The 16,415-nt window shown below is 37.2% G+C and overlaps 1 protein-coding gene across 1 annotated transcript in view; it reads left to right on the top strand.

Moving 5' to 3' along the window:
* The window catches only part of TMEM236 (transmembrane protein 236), a gene marked incomplete at both ends in the record, with an annotated part of 29,677 nt that extends 15,238 nt beyond the window's left edge, over positions 1 to 14,439 (top strand). Inside the window, one exon of the mRNA XM_081047990.1 lies at positions 13,856 to 14,439. Coding sequence (XP_080904116.1) covers positions 13,856 to 14,439 — 584 coding nt within the window. The remainder of the gene's footprint in view (positions 1 to 13,855) is intronic.
* Positions 14,440 to 16,415: the final 1,976 nt, after the last annotated feature.

Raw genomic sequence — 16,415 nt, 5'->3', positions numbered from 1 at the left:
CTACTACAGCCGGAAAGGAAAAGACCAGATAATCATTTTATGGGTTATAAGCCACCATTCTTCTCGTCACTCTTGCTTCTCAAATTGCCGGCAAAACTGAGTTGGAGGCTACCAGGAAATCTGACACTCTTGAGCTTTATATTTTGCACTTTGTCCTTGGGTAGGAGGTGATGAACTATTATGTTTAACATGACGCAGGTGACAAGTTAGATAAAATGGCAATCAGTGGCCATGGGTTGAGGAAAAGGTACCCCCAAGTTACATCTGCCCTCCAGAGTCAAGTGAGGAGATTTGGGAGTCACCAAACTCTTTGCTACTTCTCTAGACTCCTGGAACCATGTAAACCTATTTTGAGATTGAACTGTTTTTAATGATTCTGTTTTCTCCATGTGAATGGGAACTTTTCTGTTCAAGTTTTTAGTGAAAGTTCTCTTTTTAAAAAATGCACATGTATATTTTTGAGAATATTTTATTGGCATTTTATATTTTAAATGATGAGTTGGATTATTAAAGGGGAATTTTCCCTGTATTCAGAAGTGATGATGATGCTGAGAATCAAAATAAGAAAACTCCAGAGAAGAAGTGAGTCTTGGGGAGAAGACGTGAGGACAACTTGTACAACTGCCTCTTGTTCATGGAAGAGCCTCCCTCTGGAGCTCTTCTCTGTCCAAATTTAGGAGGGTTCATGGTTTTAATTCTCCGCAATTTAATAAAATCACCCTTTAATGAACCAGCATTCCCTCAAAATGCCTTTGTAAACATTAATTATATGTACTGTTAATTCCTTTTTTAAAAAATTTTTTGTACACTTAACTTTTAATGCAAACTTTGAACTTGAATAGTCTTGAATACTTATTTTAGCATGCATACTAGTGGAATAAATTGTGCGAATTTTTAATCCACGGGGAATTCTCATTTATCCTCTGGAACTTAAATCAATGCATAAGTTCATAAACATGTAAATTATAATATATAAATCTGAGCATAAGCAAGTATGCTATAAATATGGTTTCACTGCATGTAGGATTTCAGAATCAAAGAGGTAGGTGGGTGACAAACAACATTCAGAATAATATGGCTCCCTTTAGACAATGTTGAGAAAGGGAATGCATTCTGTTCTGTGCTCTCTCCAGATAGTTTGAAATGCATTTACACCTGTTGTCTTGCAGCAGTTTTGACATTATACTAGATGAAACTAAGATAATCTACAATGCTTGGATTTCTGGATGTTCTTGTACTATCCTAACCATCTCAATTCCAAGCTACCAACGTTCGCTCCTTGTGTAGCTTTGCTTTTCTAATTTTTTAAATAGGAGTTATTCTATATATGAAATATACTTATGCTTAGAGGAATCTTCACTGATCCAAGGAATCCCTTCTGCTAACTTCCAATTACCAGTTGAAATACCTCAGTATCACGTGATTACTATGTCATAACGTTCAAGTGCATCATTGTTCAGAGCCTGGGCCTCACATGGGAATGTTTCCTGCTGCATAGACCACTGAGGCAAGGCAGAATCACACATGTACCTACGGTAGTACTTAATATAGTCGATCCTCGAATAATGTCGTGTCATTCACCATAAAATTGGTTTCCTTACACGTCATTTCACTTACAGTCATGGAATAATGACATTGAGTAAGGACTTCATTGTAATGTCCAGACCCAGGCAAGTGAACAAATAACAAGAATCCAATATATAGACCAAATGTCCCCAGGTCTTACTAGTAAGTGTACAAGTGAGCATACCTGAACATTTCCATCTGAATTTTGCTAGTTCATTCTCAACCTGCCAGTGACGAGACCTCCATTTCTCTTCCTCTGCCATCTTGTTCCTGCTCCCATTTTCAAACCAGACCAGAAGTGTCTCCTGTGGTCTCATCTGTTGTCCACACTGTTGGCTACCTCATTTCTCCTGCTTTCTTCTCGGTCGTCATTCTAGTGCACAAAGAATTTGGTGTGCTATTTTCCTACCACTCTTGCTCTACTCTCTGCTCCAAACACTCTCAGTACTGCTGCGACTCGCCTCTGGCATGTTTGCTCGATGTTCTGCTGGTGCTTTGCACTGACTTCCTTTTGTCTGGCAGTTGGAATAATGGCTTCCTTCCACTGAGTTCTACTTTTCTAGAGAGGCCCCAAACAGTGTAATGGAATAGCTATTTTAATGAGGAAACCTAAGCCTTTTATCCCCAGAATGTTTATGTACCAATAGATGGGCTGGGCTTTAATGATTCTAAATAATAGCCATTCTACTCAGCTGGAAACCACCATTTTCCTCCTATTACTGGATCTGGTGGCTTCTTTTGAGGTAGCTTTATTCCATGGGATCTCATAGTTTTTCCTTATTTATATCATCCAAACTCCAAAGCATGGTCACTGTTAGATTTACTTTCCTGCCCCAACCTAGATTCCTTAACTCCCATATAAACCAGTGAATATAAACATACATAAAGAAGTCCACAGTTAGGGTGCAAATTTTTAGTCCTACCTGCAGGACTCATTTGAATAGCATGAGTTCTGCTCCGATAGCTTGTTATTACTGGTATAACAGAGTATAACAGTTAAAGTACTTTGGGGCCACAGAGAAAGGAAAACTTCATCTTATCTAAGGTGTTAGGTGAATGTGAAATAAATAGGCATGTTTGGGTAGTAAGAATAACTTCAGTTGGATTTCATACCGAGTCCACAAACCTATTACTAGAACGGAAGTTATTTTCTTAACACCAACTACTGTTTGTTTTCAAATTGTCAATTTGGAAGCGTACAAAGCTACTGATTTCTGGATGTCCCAATTCCTACTGATACCAGATCAACACATTTTTTGTTTGTTTAGGAGTTAGTATGTTATGACAGATTTCATTTGAAAACGTGGTTCTTCTGCTAATGTCTGAAAACCATTCATCTAGGCCCTCATTTAGAGTCATAACTGTATCCATTTCTAAGGCATGACTGTCACTTAGGTGATGGCCAATTCTCAACCTCTCCAGCCCTGATTCCTTGGGAATAATGACCTTGCACCATCTAGAGACAAAGTGTACCCTTAGCCAAAGTCTTGTGACTGCTGCTGCTATGGTATTCAATGCAATACAGTACAATACAATGCAATACAGTACAATACAATGCAGTGTAGTTCAGTTCAACGCAATGCAACTCAACACAACACAACACAACATAACACAACACAATGCAATACCACACACCATCCCACTCTGCCCCCCCTCCCTCATACCACACAACACCACACCACACAATACAGTTTCTCAGGTTTGTGGCCCAACACATACAAAAAAAAAAACAACAGGTAACTTTTTAAACATTCCATTTGGAATTGTTTTATTTCTAATGTTTTATGTTTTTCCAATACATATTCATTTAAAAAGGCTGTCAAACAGACATCAGTCAAAAAGAAGAAAATGGAAATCAACCATACTCCTATACACTAGAGATTTGTAACTGATAGCATCTTGATGGACATCTTTCATTTAAGAAAACCTATTTTATAACTTCCTTTTTTCTTAACTATATCTTGTGGGTATCGTTCTTATTATTCCATCTTTTTCTGCTGTATCATTCTTATTGGTTACATAATATTACGTTATATTAATGAACGATGATTTATCAGCTAATAATACAGTTGGTCTATGGATGGTGCAAGTGGTCTGTTCAGGGGAGCCTGTGCTGTGTATGAGAGTCAGAAGCCACTCTGCGAGGTGACTAGCCAAGCAGAGGCTGGGGACAGAGAGAGTTATGTTAGCAGTTATGCCGCTGGACGACAGCCGAATGATATCAGGATGATGACCAGAGTGTCCTCAGAAGACCCTGAGCATCTGCACATGCCTGGGCTCCTTGGAGACAATGCTTGCCAGAGGAAAGGGACTATTATGGACTGGCTGCACATGCAGACATATACAGAGAGGGTCGTGGGGGGTTGTACAAAGAGGGTGGCAAGATAGTTTGGCTACATTAGGGATAGTTTGGCTGCACAGTCAGAGATGACTAGAGGTGAGATCAACAGGCTGTTTGAGTAGAAAACATCAGAGCTCTGCAGAGGAGGTGGTTTCCACTATCACATTAGTGAGAGGTGCCAGATACGATGTTGGCAGTGTAAGGTTTTCAAATAAATCTGCTAGCAATGGCCCTAGTCCAGTTCCTTCTGGGTAGTCTCTTTAATATCCAGTGACTTGGACCAAATGCTGCTGCACTTGAATAGCATAGAGGATTATTTCTTTAAGGTAAATGCCTAGATGTACAATTTCTGGCTCAAAGTATATGCAAAGTTTTCATGTTTTTTTGATATGTGTCGATCAATCAGTGGCTCCCTCTAAAGAATGCCCTAATTTACCCTCTAAACAGCAGTGTAAGTAAACACCTGTTTCTCCTCAACCTTGTAACATTAGACAATTTATTCCTTTTTATTTTTGCCAATTTCCTAGGCAAACATAGTGTCTTATTGTTTTAATAATTTGCTGAAAGAAGTGGCTGTATTGAACATTTTCTCATAGGCTTATTGGCTATTTGTAGTTTTTATAAATCATATAGATATGTCCTTGATCTGTTTTTCTGTTGACATGTTCATTCTTTTCTTTTAACTGCCAATTCACGAGTTCTGTAAATAGGATGTTAAGCTTTGTCTGTCATAAATGTATCATATATTTCTGAGTTATTTGCCCTTTTAATTTTACTATAGTGATTTTATATAGGAGATTTTAAAATTTTGATACGACACCATCTATCAATATTTTTTTTATGCACTCTGTCTTTGGTGTTATACTTAAAAAGTCTTTTTTTTTTCACTTCAAGACAATATTTTTACCAATTGTTTTCTCAAAAAAAATTTACATGTAAATGTTTAGTGAAGAAATTGGATTTTTTGTAGGGTACAAACTTGTTAATTTACAGGTAACTAGTAAATATGATAATCAGTATATTTATTTACTTGATCTGGCAAAACTTTTAGATCCCTCCCTCTACTCTATTTTTGTCAATTTCTCCTGATATTTCCAACATATGAAAAGCACTTAATAGAGTACTTTAAAAATATCAGTGTCAATCATTACCACACCAGATAATTGAATCAGAATCTCTGGTGATGGAACTCGTACATGTAGATTTTTAAAAAGAAAACCTCATTGAGTCCTTATTTATATCCCCAATTAAGGGCAGTGGTTCTCACTTTTGGCTGTACAGTTAGAGTCACCGAAGGGGCTTTAAAACTTTTGACTCCCAGACTGCACCCCCAGATAATTAAATCATAATTTGGGGTGGGTGGATGGGATCCAGGCACTAGCAATTTTTAAAGCCGCCCAGGTGATTCACACTTGTAAAATGTGATTGAAGTGGATGGATAGAAAGAAAGCAAGGGCAATTTACACCTGAAAATGCCCCGTGTCTTAGTGAATTAGGAAGCCACGTTATCTGCTGAGACCAATGGTGGTGAAGGAAAGGGAGAGACTCTGTAACAGAATGGGCAAGGTTTGGAGTCCTCATTGTGGGAAGTAGACACAGTGGGTCAAGGCCATGGAGAAGCTTAGGCTACAGCCCAGGATGGAAATGAGGAATTTGTCCTGGGTCCGATCAAGATTATGTGATTTTTCTTCAGTGACTCAGAAATCTGGATGTTGGCTGTAGCACTGATCCAGGCTGAGAGTTTGGGGAGCAGGAATTGGAAGAAAAGGATCTATTATTTCTTCTTATTGACTTACCACACATAATTTCTTAAAATGAATAGGAATGATGATTTTTATTGAATGTCTAAGCTATTTCCAGTGAGTCACGGGGCCACCTGTTAACATATATGCAGAGGGCTATTACCCACACATACCCACGAGAACCACCAGAGGGGTCTTTGCAAAGTAGAGAGGCAGAACTCTACTTCCTGATCAGTATATCAGAGGACAGCTGGACCTCAGCGTACATGATTATGTCTTTATGTTAGATGCCTAGATGGGCAATTTCTGGCTCAAAGTGTATACAAGATTGCACGGAAGGGAGAAGGGAAAAGAAAAAAGGACGCTGGGGTGGCCGGTTAGCTCAGTTGGTTAGAGTGTGGTGCTGGTTGTCAATTCGATCCTGCATGGGCATCTGTGAGCTGCGCCCTCCTTAAAAAAAAAAAAAAAGAAAAAAGAAAAGGGACGCTGATTGTCTCTGAAGAAAATGAATGGCATTTTGAGTTCCCCTTTGTTTCTTTTTAAGAAAAAGCTTATTATACAATATGAGCCCAGTGTGTGAGCTGGGTCTCCATAATGTGTTTTGCAATGTGTTTAGAGAGCATGTATGAGGAACACTGTGTGCGGAGCCCACCCAAGGAGGGGGGAGTATTTCCTTTCATACCCTCCCTTTGCTGTTTAGAAGAGGGAAGTGTCAGGAAACGATGTCAGTTTAGGATTTTTTTTTCTCCTTCTCAAGAAATAAGCAGCCATTTACCAGCGTGGGGTGAGAGAAGGCTAGGATTTCTCATTTACACCTTGTAATGAAGCAGAACTGTCAGGATTAGGTCAGTGTGGAGTGGGCCAGAAACTATATTGCAGTGACCCCACAAGACAGAGGACATCCAGAGTTATCGAATCATGAAGGAGGGCTCCCTTTGATTAGGGCAGCTTTACATGATTTTAACAATGTGGCACTTAATTGTCAATTTTTTCCTACATGGGAAAAATTGTGAACAATTTTAGTATATAAAGTGAGATTCTTGAGAGTTGCAAGATATTTTTAAAATAAATATTTCAGAGACTGATAGGAATAAGGGAACATTAAAAAAATGCAACATGCATTACTTTATAATATCAAGCCTTGGTCTCCATATCAATATTAACAAAAGTTTATGGACCCAGTTTGAAATTAAGGGCATAGGTCATTGATTTTCTTTTTTTTTTTTAAATTAAAATTTATTGGGGTGACAATGGTTCATAAAATTACATAGGTTTCAAGTGTACAATTCTGTAATACTTCATCTACATATATCACATTGTGTGCTCACCACCCAGAGTCAGTTCTCCTTCCATCACCATATATTTGATCCTCTTTACCCTCTGTTATCCCCCTCCCCCCTTACCCTCTGGTCACCACTAAACTATTGTCTGTGTCTGTGAGTTTCTGTTTCTTTATTTGTTTGTCTTGTTCCTTTGTTGCTTTAAGTTTTACATGGTTTTCAGTATCTAGATTTTCTTGTCTAGGACAGAAGAGAGTGAAATCGGTTGGTGAGCTGATGGTCTGTCCAATGTACAGACATTGTTGGTCTATTTTTTGTTTGTTAGTCTTAAGTGGTGTGTATGTTAACAGTGGGGTCCTATGTATATGAACACCACTCTGCTACCACATGCTATAATATATTAGAACCCCAAACCCCTCTATTTCTGGGTGTGGTGGGGTTTTTCAAAGGTTGCTTCCTAAGACTCACAAATGCCTTCTGCTGCAAATTACACATGGGCACTTTTGTCCCCTGACTGGTGACTCCTGACGCTGCCAGTGTGTGGGAAGCCTTTGACATGCCTTGAATCACGGGCTGCTGCTACTGGTGCCATCTCCTGTCGATGTTGCCCAAGCCCTGCTGGGCTATGCCAGTGCCACTCCACACTGGCGTGCTCTGCTGGGCCCAAAGCCATGTGACGTCTTTTCTTACCCGGAGCCTACGCAGGTCCCCAAGCTGCCCTGCCAGGAGCTCTTCATGTCTTCTGGGGCTTGTTAGCCCAGTCAGTCCTGTGGTCTTGCTTAACGGGTCCTAGGACCTGGGACAAAGGACTATCTGAGTGGTAGTCTCTGTCAGGACTCCAGAGCCCTGCTTCCTGTTGACTTGTGGGGGGGGTGGAAATGGGGGTGGGGTGTGGTTATTCGGCCTGGTTTTTATGCTTTAGCTTACTTGCCTCCTTGCAGATATCCCCCTGGGATGCCCATTGCTCACTCATGCCACGAGACTCTAGAACAGGCATTCCTCCCTTCTTTCATTCAGAAAATCTTCGTAGAGTGTCTGTTCCATGCCAGCACTCCACTCGGTGCTGGAGGTACCATGACAACAGGCAGAGCCTCCCTTTCATGGAGCTCACGGTCCAGTGGGCAGAATTGCATGTCAATAAACGACATTAACAAATATGTGTAATTAAAGCTGAGGGAAGTGCTCTAAAGGTAGCTTATCAGCTCACTCCTGCATGTGTCCGTTTTTTTGTCACCCAGCTGGAGTTCCTGCTGCGGTTCCTAGCGCTCGTCTGTATCCAAGCACTAACTAGCAGAGACACTTCAAACCATTTCAAAATCTAGAATTATTTATATTTGGAAATAAGACAACTATACACTTTTCAACATTTTCCCTTACAATTTATGTTCTATTTAAATAGATTCACTATTATATATATTATTTATATATCATCTATTATATCAACACGTATTGTATTGCATATTATCTATTATATTAATCATACATAATATTGTGTATGTATAATTATATTGATACATAATTAATATAATTATTAGTTATTACGTTATATATTTTTATATTTCCAGATATAAATATATAAAATACATTTTCTATTTGTATGTTGTAAATTAAATCACAGTCTCTAGTCTAAGCACCTCTCAACTAGGGAGTAAGGCCAGATTATTCCAAAGAAAAAGCTGAAGATTAGAAAATGTAGATTAGAAAGTTTTCTCAGACAGGTCTTCAAAAATGGAATATTTTTAAATCAATAATATTATCAGTTTTTAACCATTTGTTCATTGTTCGATGAGTCTACAATGTCACATTGCCTAAACTCCAGAAAGAACACATTTATTTATTTTCAGATTTATGCAATGCCAGGCAGGGAACTGAAACTGAATCTTAGGGCTTAACAATATAAGGCGTTTCTTAAAGTTGCCACAACTATGTTCCAGCTGGAAATGTACCCCCTGGGCTCTTCCAGAGCTGATGATGGGGTAAATATTTGTCTTGAATTCCTTAATAGTATTACTTATCCTGACTTGGTGAAAACATGCATGCAGTTTGGAGCACAGGCAGCAGTGTGCTGCTCAGTGTTTCAACAAGTGTCTCTCTAGAGGAGAAAAAGCCCTCATTGGTAGAACTTGCCACTTTCTCTGACTTGAGTTCTCTTACCATGACCAGTTTCAAGCTACTAAGGTGACGTCATTAAACACATGGGACTGAGAAGAGATGTACACGGTAAGCTCTTGTTGGCTGGTGCAAGCTGTCTCTGCCCGCACAGGGCATATCTGCATGGAAGCATTTTTCTTTGTGATGTGAACAGGCAAATACGAGAATTGAACTCATGACTTTCTCAAGGCTCTGTAGTGTGACACTATTTCTCAAACTTTTTGACCTCCCCAGATGTATGGGATACTGGGTAACAGAGTAACTATAACCCAAGTTTAACAAACTAATCACCCTTACTAGTCACTGCATTCTGGTATTTTCTATTCGATTCGAATTCATTTGAAACAGTAAATTGTTGGGGCGGCCGGATGGCTCAATTGGTTAGAGCGCGAACTCTTAACAACAAGGTTGCCAGTTCAATTCCCGCACGCCCCTGCAATTAAAGATTGAAGATGGTAACTGGACTTGGAGCTGAGCTGCGTCCTCCACAATTATATTGAACGATAACAACTTAGAGCTGATGGGCCCTGGAAAAACACACTGTTCCCTAATATTCCCCAATAAAAAAAAAAAAAAACCCAAAAGCCCAGTAAATTATTTACTGATTTATACTTTTTATGTATATAACGTACATATGGCTGTTTCTCTGTGTCGGGCACTATTTTAAATGCTTTACAAATATTGACTGCATCCTTCATTATAACCATCCTGTGAAGTAAGAGCAGTACTCCGCATTTATTACTTGGCGGTGACATTACTTGCCTTCCAGACCTCAGATATGCTCGTCAAAGGAAACAACTTTACATAGTACAGTGATTTTAATCAATGGATAGTGTCAGAATAGCAACGCTTATAATTTGCCCTGGTGTATATTTTAAGATATTACATTTTCCTCTTATTCTCTAAGAGTAATATGACTAAAAGTGTTTTGTGTGCTTAATATATTTTTTGAAAAAATTTAATAAGGCTAATTTTCTTTCCAAGATTTTTTTTTTTTCTAGAATGTTCCAAGTCATTAGCATTTCATTTTCTCTGGAACATTTTTCTCTATGGGAAAATGGATTTTGGGGGCTGTTCATTAAGACTAGCCAGACTTTTTCTGAATATGTAATTTTTCTGAATATAATAATTTCTAGTTGCTGTGAATTGAGTAACAATTTCATTTCTCATCGGTCTGAAGAGCCTCTTTGCTGATGTCTCCATGACCTCTCTGTTTCCTGTGCCTTCCATTCGCCTCATCTTCAGCAGCTTTTCAGGGAACTCAGAATAAAGTCCAAAACTTTTACTATGGCCCATAAGGTTCTACATTATCTGACCGTGCCACAGTATGGTCTAGAGGTTAAGGGTTTGAAGTTCATGTTCTGGTCTCTTTGCTAGCTGTGGGACAATGACCTAATTCATTCTTACTTATTCTTCATGTCGCTCCTTAATTGTCTCTTCTCAGACGAGCCTTCCAGACCCCCTGTCTAATTCAGACCTCCTGTGATAATCTCTCATCACAGAATTTACCTTCCTTTTAAAGCACTGCCACGTTTATTCTTCTGTATTTATCAGTGTGATCCCAGAAGAGAGTGGTGAAGGCGGAGACCATCCCCACATTATTTGCTATATCATTCTCAATGCCCAGCCGAAGCTTGGTCCAACACTCTAAAATTTGTCTGCTCACATCAGTTGGGAGCCTAAATACTACATTTTTAGTATCAGCTTCACTTCCATCTTGTTTTCAGGTGCCTTTCCTTGTGATTCTTCATTTTCTGTCTTTTTATTTGAATAACTTTTATTGCTTTTCCTTTTTGAAGGAGGAATACATGCTCACTCTAGAAAATTCCTCCCTGCTGATTTGTCAAGTTGCATTTACGTTTTCCCTGTAAGCTATCTAAAACTTATGGGAAACAAGTTAGAGATAAAAATGCATTAATATACAAAATAATAAAGTAAAATAGGTATGTATTACCTACTTAAACACTTATTAAAATTACATTTTCTTAATTATTTAGCTGGCACAGTGCACACAAAAAGTTGTTTTGGCAACTGGCTTCAGATGAGGGGAACTACACAGTGCAGCTGCTATTTTTACTTTTTATAGGGCAACATGAACTGCTAAGGAAGTGACAAGATCTCTTTCTTCATGCTTATATCTTTTATGGGTTTTGTGCAAATAAACATTGTTTTACCCAAATAGAACACTAACAGCTAACAACAATAACAAAAAGAATTCCAGCCGTGAGTGGAAATTTTAAAAATAATTTAGAGGGAAGCTAATCATGGATCCAAAGGGAATAGTGTTAAGTACATGAAAGGTTACATTGCTTGGGGATACATTTGCTGATCCATTCTAATGACCAAACGATTTTTTTCTTTCTTCTAAAAATTAGATTTATTGGGGTGACATGGGTTAATAAGATGGTATAAGTTCAGGTGTACAATTCTGTATTACATCATCTATAAATCCCATTGTGTGTTCACTACCCAGAATCAGTTCTCTTTCCATCACCATATATTTGACCCCCTTTACTCTTTTCAACTTCCCCCTACCCCTTCCCCTCTGGTAACCACCATACTGTTGTCTGTGTCTATGAGGTTTTTTGTTCTTTATTTGTTTGTTTTAACTATTTCTTGACTTCTTCAACTTTACCTTGCCCTCTAGAGACCTGCAGAGCTTTCCAGTTGATAGTTCTAGTGCTTCTCACTTGGAAAAAGGACAGCAGAGTCCCTGGACCCCCAAACCTAAACTAGTCTCTATTGAACTGTGGAGAGGTTATGAAGCTCCCAGCTCTGATTTCACCAAATACACATGGACTAGTGCCTTGCATTTCATTAAAAATGAACTCTAGTGAAGAATGCATTGTACATCCCACAGCTCTTATCTATAGTATTAAGATTCTTACTGACTGTTTAAAAGTGTTAATGTGTCACTTCTTAGATTGCCACTTCCTGGCATTGCAACAATGCTGAATGGGCAGTTATCTTCAGCAGCCTAAATTATGTGTTGTGTTCTTCATGATGAAAAAGGAATTTGGATTTTCATTCTAACAGTGTTATCTACTAAGAGAGGTGAAGGAGAGTTCTCTAGGACATGACATACTCTAAAAAACATATTTTTATATTGATTTTTTTTTTTGGTAAAATGGGAGATATAATTGATGCCAGTGAGCATCTGAGACGATTTTATGCTTATTAAAATAATAGTAATTAGTGTGTAATTTTTTCTCTTACTTGAGTATTATTTATAAAATAATACTCATTCATGGCACTCTGATATTAAAGGTTGATAAAGAAGTTTCTGAGGGTCATGGGTCCTACCATTTGCTTATGAATGATTCATATCAAAGTAAGTAATATTTCATCAAGATTTTAGAGTATGTTTTTAGTTTATTAATATACTCCACTCACACTTAAATTTTTAAAGTATAAATTTAATTGTATAAACATAAAACTGAGATTTGTCCTTTAAATATCTATTTATAGTAATCAAACATTTCATTAGTCATTAATTGTAATAACTTATTTATCTTAAAATGTTTTTACTTCAGCTCAATATAGTTCAACACACTTTTATTGCTTTTTGTGTCTTTAAGTTTTCCAGTTGTTCAATCTAATGACTCTCTTTAAATTTTGTCTTATCAGGTTATAAGACAGGTCAGCATGTTCACTAAGTAGACTTTGTCAAGGCCTGATAAATTCCTAACAATAAAAATGGTGCTTAAGTGGATAAATGTTTGAAAAATAATGTGCTATACCTTTTTCATATATGGTAAACCATATATGAAAAACCATACCATCAAAACATAAAAACCATACCATCAAAATTGTTAGTAAGTCTTGAGGTCTGCAGCTCTCCTCATAATCCCCCAACCTCAACACACACACACACACACACACACACACACACACACACACACATAATGTGAAGTTGATGAGAAAATGCTCTGCTCATTCAGGTGACTGGAAGGTTGACCAAACATAGCCTTGTGGCTACAAATACGTTGCTATAGTCTAACCAATTGCACTGACCAGTTCAACAATTTTGGGGAAAGATCAGCTTTAAAATGTTGGATTCCGAGTGTCACCTATCACTAAAAAGTTAAATAGATTCCCTCTTAGCACCACACTTCAAGCTTGGAGATTTGGATTGTAGTGATTTCTGAGGGCCTCTGGTAAAAGTCACAAGATTGGATCATTGCACTTTCATTTGACCATTGGACTAGATTCATTTGATTGTATGATATTTGTATGTTTTAAAATCAGCACGTGACATATTGCTTCTAGATGAGTAATAGCAGCCATAAAGTTAAGAGATTGTATTGGGATCAAACCAGTCTGGGTATGAATGCCAGCTCTGCCCAGTGCTGTGTATTTGAATTTGGGTGTCATTTTGCCTGTTGGGCACCAGTTTCCATATTTATAAAATGGGATAGGAATCTCTATTTCTCAACTTTTTCTGAACATTAAATGAAATAATGTGTGAAAGTGCTCAGCTCAATAACCAATAGAGGCTATTACTATGAAATGGTAAAAATGATTTAGGATCGAAAATACGAAGACATGAAGAACCTTCTCTGCTTCTGTTTTTTGTTGTTGTTGTTTTTTTCCAATTTGCTATGCATTGTTATCTTGATGTCCCATGTGTAAAACAGACCTTAAATAAGAAAACGCTTACAATTTTAGTTTTTAATTTTCAACTTAAATGAAATTTTAAAAATATAAAAATTAAAAATGTTTTCCATTTAAATAAAAATTTAAAAATTTAATTTAAATAAGTCAATTTATTGCAGGTAATGAAGATAGGCACATCCATATCACCACTTTGCAACAAATAAAAACTGTGACAGATCAAGAGAGGGAAAATGAAGGAAACTCTGCTACTCCCCAGCCAGCCATCAGGACGGGGGCATCACAGCCACCAGTAGCCACTACACAGAGCCCTGCTCCGGAGCTGGCAGGACCCCAGGAACACTCTTACCAGTCTGGAATCCTGAGAATGATGTCCCAGCGGGACGTTCGTGCAGAGATCTTCCTGTGGAGCTTTCTGCTGTGGTCTGACACCATAGAAATGGTGCGTGTGGCTGGCCACCAAGCTGTGTACAGGTCAGGCTGGCTCTACCCAGTCTACATATTCAGTTTTATTTCTCTCCTCCGAATTATATTCACTCCCCAAAACCCTCTTCTGAATTCTCTGGGCATCCTGCTCCAGGATTTACCCTTTATTTTTGTTCGACTTAGTTTAATCATTGCCCTGGGAACTATCACACCCATATTGGGCCTTTGTAAAAATGTGCTGGTGACTCTCTCTTATGTTTACTTCAATTACTTAACCAGATACAGGATTTTCTCTACCTTTGAATTATCTTCATTTTAAAAAGAGAATGTAATATTGTGAAACTTCCTTATTATGCATGTGTACACATTTGTAATCTTTTATTGTTTTGAGGCATAGGTTTTTGCACTATATAAAGAAATGAAGACTAAATTGTAGAGAATAAACTATTTTTAATAACTGTAGCACCAGTTTTTTTTATGTGTATATGGTGCTAAATTTAAGCAAAGTTGTGTTCTTATAAATGGCTCCCCTGTATCTCTAGAAAATAGTAGTGGTTTTAGATAGTTATGTGTACTGTACCATTCTTAAACCACTCTTCAATAAAGCCTATAAAAAAATGAGGACATGTTTTTGCCACCAAGTCCAAGAATGAGATTTTTATCATTTATATCAAATTAAATCATAGTATATTAAATTAAAAAGTATTATAAGAATTAAAGAGTTTATATTAATATTTAGGAAATACATCTGGATTTTTTTTGGATTATACTTTAAAAAAATCTGAATTGTAGTCTTAGCATCTCCTTCTAACATAGAATTCTGATCTTCATTCCACTGTCGTAAGTGACTTTTATGTAATTGATGGATTTCAGCATAAAAATCCATTCAGTTTAACAGATATGTGTCTCAGTTTAAGGCTTAGCTAGGACTGAAGTAGTAACATAAAGATTGTCTAATATAATGAAGTCAAGGAACATCAGTAATCCCTAGATAAAATTTTATAATAGGCAGCCATAAATCGAAGATGTAGATTTCACAGTAAAAGAATATTTTGTGGAATTTGATACCATCATGAAAATAATCACATACAAACTCTGTTTAAAATTAGAAGTTCAGCTTAGAAATATAACAGCAAATGCACTAATGTCTTATGTGATCAGATGTAATGAATATCTTGATGTTAAATAATTAGATACACAATTACGTAATTTGCCTTCATTATGTTGGGACACTCTTGGATATTCATAGCAAGGCTTCTTCATTTTATGTGAATTTCCGATGCTAGAAAGATTTGTGAGAGACTTATGTGTGCAGAGTCATGTTTTACAGTGCCACCTCTTCACTGATCTGTGGGAACAAATAGCTTCAGAGTAGAGAACTGAACTTGCCTGCCACCCTACTCTCCACCAACACCCCCCAATCTTACTTGCTCCCTGTGCTTTATGGTTTTTCCCTCACACTGTTGGAGAAGGTCTGTTATGAAAAGCTTAGCTTCTGGCTTTATGACTATGGGCAAGTTCTCTGACCAGCGTAAGCCGATTTCCACATCTAAAAGATGAGCATAATAATAGTACATTAATAGGCTTAAATAGCCCTTTAATAGGGTTGAGAGGATTAAATGAGGGAGGGAATATTCTCATCACATTGTCGGAGAAACAATAATGACTGGATAAATGCTAAGTTATTTTAATTGTACCATATCAAAGAAACAAGTAGCTAAATGCATTGTTTTAATTTTCCTGTTTTATTCTCTTCTGTGTCCCTGTTTATCCTCTAGGAATAAAATAGTATCTAAAATCTTAACTTTACCTCAAGTTATAATATTTCATCAAGTAGTATTATGTTCAGAAGTGAGAAATCTACTGAATATACAGATTAAAGTTGATGTGAGTATTCTTTCATCAGGCATTTGAATGTCCCACTTATAAATTCTCATAGAACCCTAATTATAGCACTTTCTTAAGACTTTCATTATGTGTTTACTTTTCTGAGTTCCTCATTAATCTTTAAAATCTTTAAAGGAAGGACTGAGGGTATCTTGTTTAACAACGTATCTTTATCTTCATCCAACAGTAATTTATATAACACTTATAACTGAAAAATTTTAATGCACTTAATTTATTTTAAATTTTGACATGATAATCTTTTTATTAATATCCTAAAACCAAGTCGTTTATTTGTAATATTCCTAAATGTGAAAATGTATTACATAAATTTATATTTATCTTAATATCGAAATATATAGAGTGAACAGTGCTCAGATAAACTGAAAAGTATTACTTATTGTGAGGTTA

Source organism: Rhinolophus hipposideros (assembly GCF_964194185.1).
Source record: "Rhinolophus hipposideros genome assembly, chromosome: 1".
Classification (NCBI taxonomy): domain Eukaryota; kingdom Metazoa; phylum Chordata; class Mammalia; order Chiroptera; family Rhinolophidae; genus Rhinolophus; species Rhinolophus hipposideros.
Note: the sequence above shows the minus strand (reverse complement) of the source record. Positions and strands in the feature narration are given on the sequence as shown.